Source organism: Haliotis rubra, unplaced genomic scaffold (assembly GCF_003918875.1).
Source record: "Haliotis rubra isolate DU_JTF1 unplaced genomic scaffold, ASM391887v1 Scf1121, whole genome shotgun sequence".
NCBI lineage: Eukaryota > Metazoa > Mollusca > Gastropoda > Lepetellida > Haliotidae > Haliotis > Haliotis rubra.
Window position 1 is genome coordinate 1 of NW_025765028.1, and position 21920 is coordinate 21920.

Consider the following 21920-nt stretch of genomic DNA (forward strand, 5'->3'; position numbering starts at 1 on the left):
AAGTTCACCTTTCCACTGGTAGCGAAACATAGGCAATTTGGTTAGGTTTTGTAGATAAGATGATGGAAAAGAATTATAAATTTAGGAACAAATACGTAAACAGAAAAGGAAACTACAATTTCAGAAACATTATTGCATGTATTGCTTGGAAATTCACCTTCTGAAGACATCTGGAGATCTGATGTTTGACATAATCTGGCGGGGAGTCACATGACTAGGTCCATGTTTGTTGTCGACAGAGATCTGGACGTAGATATTAATTGGTTCACTTGAACATCAGGAAGTCTATCAAAGTGGTTGGCCAAGATCTTGATTTGAACCATCTCTGGTGGATGATGCCCTAGACTTTTTCCATTTTGGTAGACTGGGGACTGTTTCTGCATATTGCATTCCATGAGACAGTATTTGGACATAAGTGGATCCGATAGGTAAGATGAGCAAAGCACTTCGTGATACCAGCCATATGACCACACATGATTAGGAACATACTTCATCTATTCCTGGCATCAAGGATAGAAGTAAAATACTAACGATAAACCGAGCAACATAATACGGTTCAAAAAATGTAACCGAAATATTCGTGATCTGACATTTTGTGCAATGGTATCGAATCTCCTGTTAGCAGCTGCCCTTAAAACTCCTCTCCAGCCACAACCAGCCGAAGATGCTACGGATATTCACTCAAATACAGCCAACTTGAGACGATAGCTTACGGATACCACCAGATCATCGTTCAACTAAAAGGAATTGTTAGTAGGAGATTTCTATGTAGGAGTGTGAGCCATGAAACATGAAACACCCCTCAACACCTCAAAAGCTGCCCGGTTATCAGTAGGTACGATACACCATCAAAGAGTTGGGGCGATTTGGCTGAACAAATAATCCTAAAGAGCCCTCTTGGTTATGAAAACAGAAGTTGAGATTGATTCACATCCTTATCGGATACTGTGATCGTGGGAATCATTATATAATAGTATATGAAGTGGTATGGATTCCTGCATGGTGCGGTGTAAAATGGTAGAGGTAAAGAAGCTTTGGACTCTCAATGCACCTGGGGAGAGAAAACGATAACATTTTGTTAGAATAATAACTATAAAGCTCTTCTTAAGGATGATGGAAAATTGTTTTGATATTCGTCTGAGAATTGAAAAATTGAAGCCATCCTTCTTGCATACACTCTGGTACAGGCTTTGAATATATACACACGAATCAAATACGAAATATCCGGAGGCTGATTCAGAGTGCGAGATAGTTTCTTTGCTAGCTAGTCGGGCTAGCTATGCCTGAAAGGTACTTGCCCACAAAATAATTCACTAGAACGAAATTTAAATGTAGACACAGGTTTCATCATTAAGCTGCTAATATGATGGAAATTAAACGCATTACAAGTGAACAAGTCGGAGAGAGGATATATTAACAAACTGACCATATGAAAATTCATTAGCCAATCGGGTCAGTGACTCTGGAGATTTACTGGCCCGACAGGATTTTTACTAGCAACGGGTTAGCGCACAGTGGCTATTTCTGCACAGTGGACTGATTCAATGATTTCTTTTTCATTGGTAGGGGATAGGCCGTTTGGCAGGGTTATTTGTAGATTAGATCATGAAAGGAATGCTCACGTTCGAGAATCAGACATCCATGCTTGAGATCCGATGTTTGACAGCATCTGGCCGAGTTACAGGACTATGTCCATGTTTTTGTAGTCCCTAAGGTCTGCACGCACAATCGGAATAGAGTGTCTCAGTGGTTGGCCAAGATCTGGAGTTTCATCACGCAGTGAGTGAGAGGCATCTCCTGACGAGATCCTGAACATTGTCAATTTTGGTAGGCCCAGGGCTGTGTGGTCCGCTTATTGCATCTGATGACAGGTGTTCGACAGACGTGGATCCGATAAGACACGTAAAATAAGCAACGCACTTCATGATACCAACCACATGACCGCACATGATTAGGATACTCCAACCTCTACGTTTAGTATATGGATTAGTAAAATACATTAAACTGAACCATGATACAGTTCAAATGTCGACGAAATATCAATATGATCTGACATTCTCGTGGCAATGGTATTGAATGTTGACAGTTGTCGTTCAAAGTATTCACCAAATACAGCCAACTTGAGACAATGCTTACGGATACCACCAAGTCATCGTTCAACTAAAAGGTGTTAGCGGGTCTTTCATGTAGGAGTGTGAGCCATGAAACATGAAACACCCCTCAACATCTCAAAGCTGCTCGGTTTATCAGTAGGCAACACGATACACCATCAACGAGGTGGTCATGTGAAAGAAGGGCATGATTGTAGAGATTACTATAGAGTATCATATAAAGTGGTAATATTCGTAATATTCCTGCACATGTACGGTGTAAATGGTGGAGGTATTGAAGCTCTGGACTCTCAACACACCTGAGGAGAAAAGATAGAGTATTTTGTTAGGATAAGAATAATTGTAAGAGATCTTTGTTTGAGTTGATGAATTAACTTGTAATGTTCATAATGATGGTTTTGATGTTCAGAGGGGAATAGGTTTGTAAAAGCAGAACCAAAAAACAGTGCAAGACAGCTGCCAAGTTAAATGAATATCATCTGCACTCAGTGAAATGATTCTCAAAAGTTTTGAATGGTTTTATTGTCATAACTGGCGTACATACCTGGAGAGGTAACAGGAGGATGGTTGCTTGCAGTCATGGAGGGACTGATGGCAGCGTGTGGTTGATCACTGGGATTACTGGGGTGATGGATGCCAACTGAGGATGACAAGCTAGGTGGCTGACGGTAGAAGACTGCTAAGAATGTGACTGATGATTGACCGGGACACCTAACGTTGTCTATCTTCTATTTGTGTGATAATGACATCTGAAGAAAGAAAAGAGCTCGGTTCCAAATGCGGAAGGAGAAACATGTAAGCATTGTTACGTCATAGTCAATATTGTAGCCAGTTGTTACTGCGTATGCCATATACCCAAAGCGAATGCAAGAACCCATTAATATCTATTAAGCTAAAACATGCATGGCATTCTACCACACGTGACACTCCCCAACGCCCCCTGGACGACACGGCCGGCTTCTGTTTCCTCTTTCACTCCTACAAGGAAACAAGCAATACGTATACCTCTTTCTCCGATCCAAGCAGTACGGTTTCATTTACCCGTTGGATCCACATAGATTCATAGATTCAGCAACGACATCCACACTTTGTGGTACATGAACAAAATACGAGACGTCGTATGGGGTTGCTACGGGAAACATTGGCAGAATCATTCTCCAAAGTCAGGTAAGAAATCTCACTAAGCAAGGTACTCTGGGGCTAACTGAGAATAGCTCAGGACCTCATGCCGATGCTCCTGAGTGCAGAAGCTGAGAAGACTAATTCAGCTATCGAGAAGTAAATGTGTTATCAATTTTAGTGGAAACCAAGCTGCCAGTGGTGTATGATCAACTGGAATAGCATACCACACTGCTGAAAAGAGTGCTGAGTCGTCACATCCATATTCACCGGTGAAGCTACCGAGTGCTGAGGTTGTTGCTGTGACCATGCCTCGTTACAGGTTGCCATTGGTGCTGCTATAACAGTTGCCGTTCGAGCTGTCAGAGCTGCGGTCAGTGTTGGTTCAATACCTGGAAAAAGAAAGTAAACTTGTAATGCATAGGGTGACTTACGTACGTTTCAAAATAGTGAACATTCACACACCTCTCTCAATTCAACACCTATGAAACAATATGACGAATCAATACCAGACATGTTGTATTTTCAATGATCATTTACAACCGTTAATATCAAATTATAACTTTGCCAGCCATTTACGTTACAACTATTTTACGTTACAACTATTTTCGACCAATACTATATAATGTCTTTATTCTCAGTGATATAACGTATGGTTCATAATGAAGAAAATCTTGACTGAGCACTACCTGAGGTGAAGTATACTTCTTTCAAAAGTTTAGACTCACTAGTGTAAATATAAATATAGCCACATACTTCAGGCAACTGTTCTAAACTGATTTTTGATAAATATTTCACACTTTTTAAAGGTACTGCTTTTAACATGAATTGATGTATTGTAAAACAAATTCGTAAAGATTATCGTCATAATCAGTGAAAAAGTCGCGAATTCTTAACAAAAACGTTACACCAAAACGCAGCTTTTCACATGTACTATAAACTTTGAAAGGAAGTATTCAGAACCACTGTACATAAAGCCTTAGTTAAAGATGAGTTAACTTGTATGTTTCCCAAATACATAGTTTTGATATGGGACGCCTGGCAAGCATTTTTCTCAACCGCGAATCAAAAATAGTTCACAGTGCAGCGACCATAGTAAATGATGAAATCATCTGCACTCAGGAAATGTTTCTTAAAAGTTTTAAATGGTTTGATGATCACAACTGTATACCTGGAGAGCTAGCAGAAGGATGGCGTTGTAGTCAGTGGCCATTGAGGGACTGATGGCAGCGTTAAGGTTGATTACTGGGATTGCCAACTGAGAATGCCAATTTCAGGGGACTGGTTGAGGAGGCTGCGTGTCGATGACAGCTATAGATGACAACCTGGATGATGGAGACATTGGACTGCTGGCGAGACACCGAGACATCTAACCTTGTCTTTGTCTGATAAAGACCCGTTGTTTTACGGTAATAACATCTGAAGAAAGAAGGTGAAAACATCTTAAACATCGTAGTCACCATCATAGGTGTTACTTCATATGGTATATAAACAATGCAAAGGTGAGAAGCCATTACTATCAAGTTTAGAAACACATGGAGTTCAACTTACTGGTTACTCCTCCTCCCAACGCCACCTGGACGACCCGGCTGGCTTCCGTATTCGGCCCTTGTCTACAAGGAAACAATTCTTAGACATTATCTCCAGTCCATGGGTCACAGTAACTTTTACCGTTGGATCTACTTAACATGTTCGTGTACTCCCTACTGCACGTGAGCATTTTCAGTTTTATCAGGGGTGTCAGAGTGAGGATAAATGAACGCCTTGAATTTGTTAATCTGCGTCTCCAGGAAACTAACTAAGACTACTAACACAAGGAACATTTTGACGCTTAACTGAGACTAGTTAAGGCCCAAGCGCGACAATGGTAAGATTGTTTCATCAACAGATTTGAAGATGATTGGTAATTAGGAGTGAATAGTCTTGTGCTGCAGTCAACAAGGTCTATTTTAATTGATGAGATGAGCAACGACCTGCACCCTCGTGGTACACTAACAAAATGGCCGTATTGGCTCTTACAACCAGCATGATCAGTTTGGGGAACGTAAAAACACAGCAATCGTCATTCTCAAAAGTCAGGTAAGATGTCTCACCGAAGTCCTCTTCTCCTCATCGAAAATACGTAGCAGCTCCTCGTAGGGAGTTTCTTGATGCTGTCTGTGCTGCTGCTGCTGCTGCTGTCGGTGCTGCTGCTGCCGCTGCCTCTGGAGACGGGACTGATGCTGTTGGAGCTGTTGCTGACGGTGCTGCTGCCGCTGCAGGCGGTGCTGCTGCTGTCGGGGTTGTTACTGCTGTCTGGTATGCTGGTGCTGTTGGTGCTGCTGCTGCAAACGGGGCTGCTGCTGCTGTCGGGGCTGTTGCTTCTGTTTTTGTCGTCGCTGTTGTTGAAGCTGAAAGCGTTGTTCCTGTTGGTGCTGCTGTTGCCTTTGAAGTTGTTGCCCTACTTCCCTTTGCCTGTATCTAGCATGGCGTCTCTGTCTCGCTTCATCAGCTGTCTGAGCCTGAATCAAACAAAGAACATGAAAAGGATCCAGGAACGGTTGTTAAAGTTATAAAATGCATTAATGTAGAACTACTTCAATATACCGATCTGAAATGGGTTCAGAATTCTTTGAGAAGAAAGCAATGTAGAGAAGAATGTCAAGCAGTTCTTCTTGATCAGTTAGAACATAGTCATGAAATACTCCGGAGCGAAATAAAAACACATAAACTGCTGCTAACATTCTTCAGATATATTTGACAGTGCAGAAAACAATTTGCTTCTGGGAACCTAATCTGATGTTGAAGTAGAACTCGTATTGAAGAATAACGTGCGGACGGACGGACAAGACACAAAATCTGTGTCAAAGACTTTCAGCTATTGAGGATGCATGCCTCTCAATGCGAGTGAACCAAACTCCCAGTGATGAACTCCAATAGCATACTCACTGCTGTAAGAGTTTGTGTCGCCACATTCATAGTCACCGGAGCTGCTGCGGTTGTTCTTGTGGCCAATGTAACTGCTGGTGGTGCTGCTAGTGGAGCTGCTGATAGGGCTGTCGATGGTGCTGTTAGTGGAGTGGCGGACGGAGCTGCTGATGGCACTGGTAATGAAGGTGACGATGAGGCTGCTGATGGTGCTGCCAATGAAACTGCAGAGGGAGCTGATGATGTGACTGTTGATGGAGCTGCTGTCTGTGTTGTGTCCCGCTGCACAAACAAACGTAACAATTTGGGTGACTAACGTACGTGTCAATATAGAGTGCATTCACGCTCCCATATTCAATCCCATGAAACAATTTGACGAATCAATACCAGACTTGTTGTATTTTCAATGATATTTACAACCGTTATAAATTATACTTGATTTGCACTGCATATTACACAACCATCGCTGTACACATAAAAATATAGTCAATGACATTGCAACTGTCATGGTCTGATACTTTTATTGTCTTAATTCCGATGATATTACAACTTCTATAAACCAAATAACGTTTACCATACTTTCAATGACATTATATCTCTGAGGGTGTGATACAAAACACTGCAAAACACGGTCACACTGCAAAACACATCGACATTGAATACATGCCATGCCATAAATTTCGTTTATCAGCCATTACGTTGCCAGCTCTACAAATATATGCACCCGAATGGAAGCACCATATTTTCGTGGTTTCTTTTTGTTGTACTTTTTGATGTAACCATGTGCTGTCCGTGTTATTGACAGTGTGCCTTGCCTTGCAATGCCTGTATGCAAATACCGAACTGCCAGCGAAAGACTTCTGCCCGCATCTCCCTTAAATTTCATTCTAGTCAAATCATATCATCTGAATATATATGCCTCATCTGATAAGGATGAGTTTTAACACGTTTCTACAATTGTATCTAAACATACTGAAAGTCACATCCAACTTTTGAAAAAGTGCCACTCTAAGAATGTTTTCCTCATCGTTGAAATTTAGTCTCACCAATTGATGTATATTCCGAAGTTCTTCCCAAATCGAAAGGTTCATGTTCTGTCAAATTATATATTTGACCTCTGAGAGTATGTTGAACATCAAAATACACAAGTCCTACGATCAAGAGGTGATGTGCAGAGCTCATCGCTCATCACATGGAAGCCCCGGGTGTGATTATCGATATGTCCAACGCCTCCATGCAAGAACATCATGTCGTGCAACGTATATACTGTTAAACGCTGTGTCACGACTACACTCAGTAAAATCATTTGACTTACCATTCCCTTTAGACGCCTGATTTCATCTTTCAGCCTTCTATTTTCCTCACGGAGTCTTCTCAACTTGGCTGCATCGTTAGCCTGAGGCAAAAGACATCTCAGACAGGTCAGAGACATGCACGTCAATAAAATGATACATCTTAATACATTTCTGTACCTCTGTGCACCATCTTACTTATCACCTGATGGACGGACCATGTAGCTATAATGATATAGTGTGTAAATATCATCATACTTTGCAACCAATCAGAAGTGAGTAATATATGTTTCCAGGGGCGGATACAGCTTCTTGGGAAAGGTGTGTGCGTTTGTGTGAGAGAGAGAGAGTTGGGGGGTGGGGGTGGGGGGGGGTTGCACTCTTCATTTTTATGAGAGTTTCAATGGTTACTTATCAAACGTACATAACACCCCTGCACGCACACCTCTCCACCCCTCTGGTTACATACCGCCTTCACTAATTGTTGTATTACGTCAGTAAATATACATCACTTACTTATAGATGGATGAATTGTTTTAATAGCCTCACCCTAACCCTTACCCTAAACCATAACCCGTCGAAATAATCCTAATAAATATACATTTCAAGCGGGGTTATGGACGGAACTCTTACCATACTTTGCTAAGATTGCTTGTTGGTTTTTCACATCTTAGAAATAGTTATGGAGGAAATGGATGTAATCAGCATGCATGTCACGTTGAACGTGATAAAGTAGATTTAGTGGTATAAGGTAGGATCGGTGCAAAGACTATTTTAAGGTATTATGTTTACTCACGTCCAACTGAGCCGCCTCTCCGCCAGTTGCCCCAGTCCCCTGTCCTGGTGTACAGTAAGGCGTGGACGTCATTGGGGTTGAAAATGTTGTCGAGGTTGTTGACGAAGATCTCTGGTTGGCGATAGGGGTGCCTCTTGTGACCTGGCTTAAAGGTCCTGCTTGGGGTACTTGTGGTCCGACCTGTGGGGCTGGAGGGACGCCTGACACCAGGCCCAAACCTTGCAAAAGTCTGTTCATGCTGACAGAGCGTGAGAATAATAAAGCGAGAATATGTGTAATAATGAAGCGATTTGAACACAAGTGAACGATAAACGCGACGAAGCTGTCAAGGCAACTTTGTTTTATACTCGGCCATTGGATCAATCAGGGCAACAAGCCCTGGGACAATGGGGGTGGTCAGTAGCCAGCAGCTGAGATTTGATGTTGTCTCGTGCGGATCAAGGAAACTGACATCATCAGTCGCTTGAAACAATGGAACCCAGCCTGAAATATCGCCACGACTCTACTCTGTCGCAAAGGGTTATGTAACAACGCTCTAGCTGGCAAACACACACAACTCGTTCAACAAGAAATATCCTGAATTGGGGACAACCTCTGATGTTTTTCCCCTGAAATTAACAGCAGCAGTTGACGTTGGAAGTGTAAACTACTTCCCATATAAACAATTCTGTTCGGAAAGAGTTCCTTCCGTTCCCCCATATCTTTTTGTAACATTACCGTGCCAGGGGCCCTTATCATACAACGTAGTGCGACCCTATATATATTGTAGTTATTTTTGTGAGTTCTCTAGTACTTGTTGTGCTAGGTTTTGTTAATAATTTCAGTATATATTAATTTATATATATCATTTGGGATGGGGGAGCGGGAGGAACTCTTACCTAATAATCACACGTGCACAAGCAATGTATAATCAAAGGACTTTCAGTATTGTATAGATTGTACACACACCAAATAGAGACACTCACAGAACGATTCACGGTATGAATTCAAGTATTATAATTCGTATGTAATGACACCGACTGTGCTATTTTATTTATTACCCACGCCTTACCTGCATAAAATTAACAAAATAACGTGTTTTGTTATTTGTATGGTTTCAACCCGAAAACTGGTGGTTTCATAAATAGAATTTCGTTGAGGACTAACCTTTGCAGTTGTTTTGACATGGAATGAGTAATGATACCACAGCCGTAGATGCCATGATATTGTCTGTAATACCATTTATGAGGGCACCCATGAAGGGCCACCTCCTCGTGGTGGGTGCTGGGTAACGCTAAGCGCCCTTCGACCCCCCGTTGTGGACCCGGGGGGATACTAGGTCCACCAACCTGTTGGCCGTGGGTTGCGCCCCTGTGTCGGTGGAGGACGGGAGGCTGGTGGTTGAGGGCACTGGGGCCAGGAACAGTGTTCCTTTGCCCAACACACCACTTCGGCCCCTTACTTCACCTAGACGGGTGGTTGAACAGGCCCGGTTCAACCAATCGGCTGGTCACGTCATGCCCTGCGCATGGAAACATTCATTTTTAAATGTGCATTTTTCAACACTATTGTGATTGATTAAAACGACTGTGATCAATAAAATGTTCTATTGAAATTTTGATTTGTTCTTATAAATTATTGATCCATTTAATTGCCTAGAGTCCTATGCCAGAAGGCGGTGGCTCATGGGCCAATCTGGCAATGGAGACCTCTGAATTCTGTGTTTCTCCAGAAAGGTGTCAAGGGCGAACCAGTCTGTCATTTATTCTGTTAGATTCGACAGCTATTCAAGTGTTTATTTGCTTGAGTATAACATCCCTGTAACCCTGGTGGAGCATGCTGGTTTCCGCTGTACCACCGTCCTTGTTGACACTCCATGGTGGGTGGGGAGCAGGGATGTTGAACACTTTTCCTACATTATGGCTCTTTCTCTTCCATCTGGTTCATCTAAACATAAACGTCGATATGTAAAATCTACATCGTCGGATGAAGGATCTTCTGACACTGTTGAATCGTGGCCGAGGTTTATTGTTATCTCCTCTGAAGACGATACGCCGTTACAACTTAACCCTTTCGCAATCTCCAAGGGCATTCATGGTGTCTGTGGGGAAGTGAAGGACGTTACACGGCTTCGAAATGGCTCACTCTTAGTGGAATGTACCCGTAAACAACAATCGGTCAATCTGTTGAAACTACAACAATTTGTGAATAAACCCGTTGTTGTGTCAGTGCACAGAACGTTGAATTCCTGCAGAGGTATAGTCAGAGACAGGGCCCGGTGCCTTTCTGATATGAATGAGGATGACATCGTCAATGAACTAAAAAAAACCAGGGCGTAACCGCAGTAAAGCGTTTTTCGAAAAAGAATGATGATGGCACAATTGTCAAGTTGAATACATACTTGTTTACTTTCTCACTCTCCGTACTACCAAAAAGTATAAAAGCTGGGTACTTTAACATCGGAGTTGAGGTGTATGTTCCAACTCCGCTCCGATGTTTCAAATGCCAAAAGTTTGGTCATGGGGCCAGGTTCTGCCGTAACACCACTGTATGTTCCCGTTGTGGTGGTGCACATGAACTCTCTGAGTGCACTAATAGCATCAAGTGTGCTAACTGCAGCGGAGGCCAAGTGGTCAAAATCATGCCCCTTCTATGAACGTGAGTCTACCATTCAAAGGATAAAACATACCAACAATATTTCTTATGCTGAAGCTAAAAAAGCAGGTAACTGTTTCAACAAATTCAACAATTTCATATTCCACTGCAGTTTCTTCTCGTGTCAATACTTTCAGACCTCCCATGACATCAACGTCGTGTCAAACGTCAATATCCTGGGTTCATGAACAATTAACAATAGATCAGGCAAGTCAGACCTCTCAAATGGGCACCTCTAGTGTTTTGACATCGGCATCCCAGACGGAGACTGTCACATCGCTGCCTTCAGCAGATCCTGCGTCTGAACCAGAATGTGCCACAAATTCATCGCAGCACAATAAATCATCAAAAATGAGAAAAAGGAAAAGAAAAATCGAGAGGAAGGACCAGGGCCCTTCAACATTTGGAGATGCCTTCCTCTCAGTCGTCTCTGTACAGGTTCAAAATAAATTTGAACCTTTGGAGATGGAGGTCAATCCCTCTTTCCCAGTCCTGGGAATAGACCTCCCTCAATCCACGTTCTCCAATTGATCCTCCATGAGTGGCTCAAATAACATTGTTCAGTGGAATTGTAGAGGACTAAGAAATAATTTTAATGATTTACAACTACTAATACAAGATTTCACACCATCGGCATTTTGTTTACAGGAAACTTATCTTAAAACCACAGATCAATTTGATATACGGCAGTATAATTCATATAACTTCTTTTCTCCTCCGGGACTCCGAGCTACTGGATGTTCTTCAATTTTGGTTCGACAGGGTATTATACATAGCCCTATTCCCCTAAATACAACACTTCAGGCTGTTGCAGTCAGGTTGACTTTACACATTGCCTTTACATTATGCTCCCTTTATGTGCCGCCATCTTCCACTCTTCACCAAACTGATCTTCAGGCTCTTTATGACCAGCTCCCCAAACCGTGTATCAATATGGGTGACTTGAATGGTCATAATCCTCTTTGGGGTAGTTCTGATACAAACAGAAATGGGACAGTCCTAGAAGATTTTATTTCAAACAACGATATGTGTATATTTAATGATAATTCGAAAACATACCTGCATCCTGGCACAGGCACATATTCGTCTCTTGATTTATCACTTTCTCACACCGATCTGTTAAATGAATTTGAATGGTCAGTCCATAGCGATCTGTGTGGCAGCGACCATTTTCCGACCATTCTTAAAACACTAACTCCTGCTGATGTTGCTCCATCATCAAGATGGAACTTCAACAAAGCAACCTGGCCTTTGTTTGAATTACTCTGTATTGACAAACTCAATCCTGCTCGTTTTATTGATGCTCTTGATTCAGTGCAATTATTCTCTGATGAACTACACAAAATAGCTGTTGAGTGTATTCCTAGGTCCTCTACAAATCCACATATACGTAAACCATGGTTTAATAATGACTGCAAACAAGCTAGAAAGGCACGGAAAAAAGCTGAACACTATTTCCGTCGCCACCCAATGGTGCATAATTTAGATAAATTTAAAATTTTAAACGCTAGAGCACGTCGAACCTTTAAGCTAAATAAGCGCCAGTCGTGGCAAAATTACGTTTCGAAAATAAATTCACGGACGCCGATGTCCAAGGTATGGAACATGATCCAGAGAATTAAAGGTAAGGGTACCAAATCAAGCATTAATCATCTCAAAACTGGGGACCAATTGATAACAGATAAATCTGACATCGCAAATAAACTGGGTGAAACACTTGCAAAACATTCTTCCTCGTCAAACTATGTTGCTAAATTTCAAAAATACAAAACATTGCAAGAAAAGAAACAAATCAATTTTCATTCGGATAATGGGGAAGACTATAATGAAATCTTCTCTCCACGAGCTTCATACTGCTCTTGAACAAGCTCACAATACTGCAACAGGAGCTGATAACATTCATTATCAACTCCTGCAACACTTACCGGAATCTTGTTTAGAAACACTATTAAATATTTTTGATGACATTTGGACATCTCGTAACTTTCCTTCCTCTTGGCGTGATGCCATTGTTGTACCCATACCTAAACCTGGACGTGATCATACCGATCCCTCAAATTATAGGCCCATTTCCTTGACTAGTTGCGTTTGCAAAACCATGGAACGCATGGTCAATAACAGATTAACTTGGTACTTAGAGTCCAATAATTTAATCACAAATATTCAATGTGTTTTTTGTAAAAATCGCAGTACCATTGACCATTTAGTTCGATTGAGTCATTCGTTAAAAATGCCATTCTTAACAAGCAGCATGCAGTGTCAATATTTTCGATTTAGAGAAAGCCTATGACACGACATGGAAGCACGGCATTTTACAAGATTTACATGATTTTGGTTTGAGAGGCCGTTTGCCTCAGTTTATATCCGAGTTTTTAACTGATAGGCAATTTCAAGTCCGCGTGGGTTCTACCCTGTCTGACCATTATAAGCAGGATCAGGGTGTCCCACAAGGTAGTATTTTGTCTGTCACATTGTTTAGTGTTAAGATCAATAGTTTATCAAAAGTCTTAAGTGATTCAATCGATGGGTCACTATTTGTGGATGATTTTAATATTTCTTGTCGTGGGAAAAATATGCATACTATTGAACTGCAACTGCAGTTGTGTTTAAACAAAATAGATAAATGGTGTCTTGAGAATGGATTTAAATTTTCTAAATCCAAAACTAATTGTATCCATTTTTGTAGAAAATATAAACCGCATAAAGACCCTGAACTGTTTCTAAATGGCTCTCCCATCAAAGTTGTTAAGGAAGCCAAGTTCTTGGGTTTAATTTTTGACTCGCATCTAACTTTTCTTCCACATATCAAGGCCCTTAAAACTAAATGCATGAAAGCACTTGACTTGTTGAAAGTCGTTTCCAATTCTAAGTGGGGAGGGGATCAAGCTACCCTCCTACAATTATATCGATCATTGGTCCGTTCCAAACTTGATTATGGCTCCATCGTGTATGGTGGAGCCTGCAACAGTAATCTAAAACTTTTAGATTCTGTCCACCACCAAGGTCTAAGACTATGTCTTGGTTCCTTTAGAACTTCACCTGTTGACAGCCTCTACGTCGAGGCTGATTAGCCATCTCTTACACAACGCCGTATAAAATTAACTTTACAGTATATTACAAAACTTTATTCCAATGAGTCAAACCCTGCATACAACTTTGTCTTTAATCCCCTATATGAAGATCTGTATAACAAAAAGCCTTCTCTTGTTCCGCCTCTTGGTATAAGAGTGAAACCTTTCCTTTCTGCAGCTGGCATTGAGCTAGAACATATAGCTCCTTCCCGTCTTCTTTCTTCTCCTCCTTGGCAGTTGGTTAAGCCACAGGTTGACCTAACTCTGACAAAGTTTAAAAAATCAGAAACTAATGAATTACAATATAAACATGAGTATAATCAATTAAAAAGTACATATAATACATATAAATCCTTATTTACAGATGGGTCCAAGGACGGTGGCGCAGTGGCATGTGCCACTGTCATTGGATCCAGAACAATATCTTCTCGAATACCAGATAACAGCTCTATATTTACAGCAGAAGCAAAAGCCATCTTAACAGCTCTCGAATATATTGAAAGGCATCCTAAACATAAACAATATATAATCTTTTCTGACTCTCTATCTTGCCTTCAGGCGATTAAAAATCTATCTTGCAAACATCCACTTTTAATTGAAATAATTGAACTATATAATGATCTTGCTACTGGCCAATGCGACATCGTCTTTGTTGGTTACCCAGCCACGTTGGCATTTCTGGGAACACAATGGCCGATCTTGCTGCTAAGGCAGCACTCAACAAATCTGTGACACCACTTCTTATTCCATACTCTGATTACAAAGCTGCTATTAGATCTTATATCCGTGATCTGATGCAAAGAAGTGGGACACCCAAGTCGGTATAAATAAATTACATGCAATAAAACCAACTATCGGTTACACCTACTTGGGCTGTCAGTCCAGATTTGAAGAGGTCATCATACGACGATGTCGTATTGGCCACACAAGATATACGCATGAGTACCTATTAAAAGGTGAGGATCCTCCGTTTTGTATCCCTTGTGATGAAAGAATCACGGTCAAGCATGTCTTGCTTGACTGTGTTGAGTATTCCATCACAAGGGATAAATATTTTCAATCACGAACTATGAAGGATCTTTTAAATAGTATCAGTTATCATTTAATTATTGAATTTTTAAAAGAATTAGATTTGTTAACAGATTTGTAAATAGCTAAATATTTTATGATTGGAAGTTCGAATTAGTAACACAGATTGTTAGTGGCTGTATCCTCGAGGGGGGTTAAAGTACTGTAAAATTATTGTCCTCCCGAGAGGGTATGTAAGTCCCAAAACATTCAAAGTAAATTTCAACTTTCCGTTTTTTAATCGTAGAATATGTGTAATTTTAACGTATGGCTAGATTTATCTCAATTGCTAACAGCTGAGGGGATGATGTAAATCCAGCTAGGGCCCATGCAGGAAGCAAATGTACTGTAAGTCCCCATGGTCTCTAGTATGGTGATCTAACTTCAGTTGTTAGCGATCTATAGCCCATTTTTATATTGTGTTGTCCCCTCTAGTTAAAATGTTTTAGATTCAATTACTAGTTTTACATGTATATCTGTGATAATCTAGTTATTTTACTGTCCTTCGTCGGCAGAATTTTATCATTTCACTTAAATTGTTGATATATTTATAACTTGCTTTAGTCACGATATGGCTGAAATATTGCCGATGTGACTTAAAATGTTAACTCACTCACTCACTCACTACCATTTATGAGACGCTGGAGTGTGTCCGAGGTTATTAACTGATTGAGTGAGTGAGTGAGTGAGTGAGTGAGTGAGTTGGGTTTAAAGCCGCTTTGGGCAATATTCCAGCAATATCACGGCAGGGGAAACAAGAAATCTGCATCACATATTGTACCATGTGAGGAATCGAACTAGGTCGTGACGAGCGACCGCTTTAACCACTAAGCTACCCCACTGCCCCGGAGTTTTATTGGGGCCAGATGCTGTTGCTGTGTATTTACCGGTAGCAGTATCAACATTACCATCAGCACCAGCAACTGTTGGTAGCAATGTCTGCAATGCAGCTACTGGCCTCATTTAAACCAGAATGTGCACTGGAATATTGTGCAAGTGTGTGAAATGTATCTGCATGTAATTGATGCATCTACTCATGTTATCCACATGTAGTGAGTGCGTGAGCACGGTTTTACGCCGTTTTTAGCAATATTCCAGCAATATCACAGAGGGGGACACCAGAACTGGGGTTCACACATTGTACCCATATGGAGAATCGAACCCGGTCTCCGGCGTGACGAGCGAACGCTTTAACCACTAGGCTACCCACCGCCCCTTATCCACATGTAAGTATTGTTCCGAAAACATATATGTTCAAATGGGTTTGATGGTTAATATTTGCTTAACAACAAGATGTTCCCTAATGACATAATCTGAATATATCTTGGAAAGGACCTTAATAATTTATCAGGCCAGAACATAACTGTTTCTTTCAGATCAATACGCCCTGAATATAAGTATAGAGTCACATGTCCTGAATGGCGTAAAACTAAACACACTCACTCACAAGTCCTGAAAGATGCTGGAATGTTTGTTGGAGACAACAGGTTAGTTTGTCAGCGCAAAACATGTACATGCTTTCCTTTTACTGATAGGAAGCGTCCCTGGTATGGTGATCTACTTTCAGTTGTCGGCGGTCTATAGCCTGTTTTACATTGTTTTCATTTCTAGTTAACATGTGTTGATTTCATCACTAGTTTTAAATGGATATTTGTGATGCACTGGTAGTTTTACTGTTCTTTGTCAACAGGTTTTAATTTTTAATTTTATTGATATATGATGTAATCATTAATTGTTCTCGTCACGATATAGCAGCAATATTGCCGATGTGACGATAAATATTAACTCACTCACTCACTGATAGGAAGTACTGAACATATATTTTTACCAGCAACACAATATTTTTCCAAAACACATTTTCACACATTGTTTTGACAAGAAAGGAAGCAACAGTAGGACATGTTTACATTGACTGAGAATCAATAGTCACAAGCATTCTTATAAAACACCGATGTGGGTTTATTATTAGCGCCATTACACTTGATGCCACAAACCCAAACATGAGTCTTATTAACCTATTCAGACAATGACCTATTTTCTCCTGTGAAAGTGAAAATAGACATCACAAACAACTATGGTTACACTGAAATCCAATTCTTTGTTACATAAGAAAATGCTATTTACAGATGAATTTTAATTTTAAACTTTACTCACTGGTTACACCTGTTATGTGTTGATTGCGCTTATTCAGTGTAGTTATGTATCGCACAATGTGATTTATATAATATCAAGTCCGTACCAGACCGCCAAACTTTTCTAGCGGCAGAGCCTCGTTTTGAGATGTCCACGATTTCCAGGTTTCTGTTTGTCAGAGCTCGCTGTACGACAGAGCACGCTGCACGACGTGTTTGCAAGGATTAGATGGAGCGTAGTGTTGCAATATACAAGTGCTTAGATGTATCAAATAATACTGATAAATATTTATGTATCCAGTTAAGTGAATTAGTGTCAAAATTCTGGACTGGTTAGTGTACTAAGCTGCGCAATAGGACGGAACCCGGTCAACAGGCAACGAGAATGTTGTGTAATCAATGTTTTGACTTGCACACGGGACCCGTGAAGATCCGGGTTAGACTTGATCTTCAGCAACCCATGCTTGTCGTAAGAGGCGACTAACGGGATCGGGTGGTTACACTCGCTGATTTGGTTGACACATGTCATCGTATCCCACTTGCGTAGATCGATGCTCATGGTGTTGATCACTGGATTGTCTGGTCCAGACTCTATTATTTACAGACCGCCGCCATATACCTGGAATATTGCTGAGTGCGGCGTTAAACAACAAACCAACCAATACACAGAACTCACTGTAGGTGTTGCCACTCAAATATACGACGGCATTGGTTTCCGCCGGCAAATCAAAATATTGTGTGTTCTCATGACATCAGCAGCAGCTCTCATATCCCATTTGAGAAACTGTCAGCAGGGGAAGCTGTCCAGCAGAAACCAACACCTCTGGGTCGTGTTCTATCCGCATTCGATCTTAATATAGTAGTAGGTAGTCTAGTGGTTAAAGCGTTCACTCGTCACACCGAAGACCCTGGTTCGTTTCCCACAAGGGGACAATGTGTGAAACCCATTTCTGGTGTCCACAGCCGTGATATGTTTGCAATAAAAGCGGCCTAAAACCATACTCGCTCTCGCTCTTGATAAATTGACTGTTCAAGACAATCGTTATTTAATGTGACATTGCCTAAATTATCAGGTGGTAGATAAGATCAGTATACTTTGACACTCAGCTCACCACACTTATCATAAGAGCCTATTCAACTGAAGATGGGGTGAGGCAATGACGGAGTGAGTGTATTAATAACTCGTGCTCATTCTATGAAACACTGGTTTATCGGGACCAGATTTATTTAAGCGCCGTCGCATAACGCATATTGTCCACTTTACTTACATTTTCCATACCAGAAAGAAGCTACATTGGATAACTGAAAATGCCAATTTCCGGAGATGACCATGACGGCCTTAACTACACTTAACGGGCTGTGCCTCGACGGGCTTTTCGACAGTGTTCCAGGGTCACAAACATGACACAGAAAGAAATAATGTGGGTACATTTATATATGTTTAATGTAGGTACAATTATATAAGATTTATTATCTTCTCAAATAGCACCACAAGCACAAGATAGGTCATTAGATATACAACGATTAACTTTGTGTGAGTTCATAAGAGACATGTATGGAACCGGCCGAACTGTTCCTGCGGATGTCACAAGTGTGAAGTATACAAAAATACTGAGTCAAAAAAGAAACTTCACAAAATGTAATTTGAAAAATAATGAATAATTTTTCTCTGATGATACATCTATGTATCCGAAATGGAATCCCTATCTTTCGACTCTTGAAAAACGTTAACAAAACCCACTCAAACCCATCCATTCCTCGTGCAAATGACGTTAGTGCCAAATCAGGTTTTGCACGTGCAGACGATCACGTGATCTTCGCATCGAAGTTTTCTTCATATGCACGTGTTTGCATTGGCCTCAAGAATTGAAAAAACACTTTTAAACCACAGTTCTTACGGTACTTGAAATGCCACGATTGTTAAATGTGCAACGTGAACGTGCCGTTGGCATGTTGCAAGCGGGAAGATCAGTTATTGACGTCGTAAGAGCAATGGGATGCAGCCGTCGTACTATGTATGACTTGCGAGGTCGTCTACAACAAACTGGCACCACTTTCTGATCGCCCAAGGTCGGGTCGTCCACGTGTGACGTCACGAGCAGAAGACCGTCAAATCGTCCTACGTCACCTACGTGACAGATTTCTGCCGGCTACACGAACCAGGGCTGAGATGTTTAGAGGTTGACTGTCCTCACAGACCATTCGAAATCGGTTGCGGGCTGCCAATCTCTATTCTCGACGTCCATATCGTGGGCCAATATTGACGCCGTTTCATCAACGTCAACGTCTGCTGTGGGCCCAACGTCACCTCCGATGGACCCAGAGAGACTGGAATCGAGTCGTCTTTAGCGATGAATCCAGGTTTACCCTCAGATTCACGGACGGCAGGCATAGAGTCTGGAGACGACGTCGTGAACGGTATGCCCAATGTTGTGTACAGGAAGTCGACAGATTCGGGGGCGGAAGTTGCATGGTGTGGGGTGCTTTATGTGGGAACAACCGTTCCCGACTTCTGGTCATCCGTGGAAACCTCACAGCTGCTGCTTACCGCGACCAGGTGCTCACCCCTCAACTCGTTCCTTTCATGGCGGCTCATGGCCCAGGTCTACAGTTGCAGCATGATAATGCTCGGCCGCATACCGCGATGTTGACACGAAATTTCCTTCAAAACGCTGGAATCAACGTCATGGACTGGCCATCGAGGTCCCCTGACCTTAATCCAATAGGGCACGTTTGGGATGCACTTGGGAGAAGGCTTCGTGGTCTTAGGAACCAACCTCAGAATTTGCAGGAACTTGGCGCTGCCTTGCAAGAGCAATGGCGCAGAATCCCCAACCACGTGTTCACAAGCATCAGGCAGTCGATGAGGAGAAGGTGTTTGGCAGTTGTGAATGCGCGGGGCGGCCATACACGATATTGAACTGAGAAATTTCGCATTTTTATTCTTGTGACTTGACATTCTGTATACCCATGTTTTGGAACGGCGGTGTAGCCTAATGGAACTGATTATGGCACTGTCAGTGTATCGAGTACATCACACAGATCTCAGCAATGTAATAATAACAATTTAACCATTTTACCATCTCTTGTTCTTTTATAGTGCCCTGAAGAAAGAATGTGAAGTTTCTTTTGTGACTCAGTATATAAGAAGAAACATGTTTTCATTCCCATGGCTATAATTTGGAAAGCATTACGAATAGATATGGTTATTTGAGCGCTTTTGAAAATATGAAAATTCTGGAATTAATCTATAATGTTATAAGAAAAACACAAAGCGTCAAACTTTTCAATAGCAAAGTAACTTGAATTTCTGTAAGAAAATACATCAGTCATTAATCTGCACATCATCCTCTGTTCCACTAACGCTTTAGGCACACCTAACTGTCGCTGAGCAATAAGATATATATGTGTTCACTTCACAGCCGCACATTATCCTCTGTTCCACTAACTCTTTAGGCACGCCTACCTCTAGCTGAGTAATTACATATATATATGTGTTCATTACAAAGGCGCACATCCTCCTCCGTTCCACTAACTCTTTAGGCACACCTAAATGTAGCTGGACAATTACATATATATGTGTTCATTCCAAAGGCGCACATCATCCTCTGTTCCACTTACACTTTAGGCACACCTAACTGTAGCTGAGCAGTTAGATATATCATGTGTTCATTCCAACGCCGCACATCCTCCTCTGTTCCACTAACACTTTAGGCACACATAACTGTAGCTGAACAATTAGATATGTTATGTGTTCATTCCAACGCCGCACATCATCTTCTGTTCCACTAACTCTTTAGGCACACCTAACTGTAGCTGAGCAGTTAGATATATTATGTGTTCATTCCAACGCCGCACATCCTCCTCTGTTCCACTAACACTTTAGGCACACATAACTGTAGCTGAACAATTAGATATGTTATGTGTTCATTCCAATGGCGCATATCATCAATTATATGGTAGGTTCTCTGAGGGCTGATAGTGTTATTGAAACAAATGCTCCATTTTTAGAGAAAAAATGTAGTGTGAAAAAATGCCTTTAAGGCTCCTCTCTTCACAGAGCACACTGACGATTATCAAGTACCTCGGCAAAACCTGCTTGACACCTTTATACTGGTCACCTCACAGATGTCCTTAGTATGGTGATCTACCTTCAGTTGTTGGCAATATATAGCCTGTTTTTATATTGTATTGTCTTCTATAGTACTAATTATATATCTATCTCTGTGATCCTCTTCTTATTTTACTGTCCTTCGTTGACAGGGTTTTATAATTTGACTTTATTTATTACGACATTATTTATTATTCAAATCCTCGTCTCGATATGGCTGCAAATATTGCCGATTGTAACTCACTCACTTACCTCACAGATAAATAGAAGGGACAAACTCCTCTCCACATCCTAAATCTCTGCCAAAGACAATTGTACCAACCTACTGTGAACATGTGTTTTGAATCACTATGAAACAGGGATGATACCAGGCGTTCATGAATAGGTGAGCCTAATCTGTTCCACGCTAGTCTCAGTTGTTCGCTTAAAAATAGAACACAAGGGATCATATGTACATGTCTTTCACTGCACTGCCACGAAACACACCTAATCTATGCCAGTGTAATCGTTTCCATATGAAACATTTCATACTTGCATGCATATGAAATAATCGTAGTTACTTATATATAGCCTGACTGCAGTACGTATTATAAAACACAGGCCGATGATATTAACAAAGGCCTGGGTGTAAGCAACACGCCCCAGTATCTCTTTACAAATTAGAACACGAATGATCAAG

The 21920-nt window shown here is 41.2% G+C and overlaps 1 protein-coding gene across 1 annotated transcript; it reads right to left on the minus strand.

Moving 5' to 3' along the window:
• Nucleotides 1-3457: 3457 nt before the first annotated feature.
• LOC124290156 (A-agglutinin anchorage subunit-like) lies at nt 3458-8462 on the minus strand (the record flags this gene model as incomplete). Its single annotated transcript, XM_046726855.1, has 7 exons — nt 8226-8462; nt 7453-7533; nt 6717-6774; nt 6159-6419; nt 5324-5654; nt 4782-4843; nt 3458-3622 (listed from the first exon to the last, which is right to left on the minus strand). Coding segments are annotated over exons 1-7 (1195 nt in total), but the record flags the coding sequence as incomplete, so codon positions are not given.
• Nucleotides 8463-21920: the final 13458 nt, after the last annotated feature.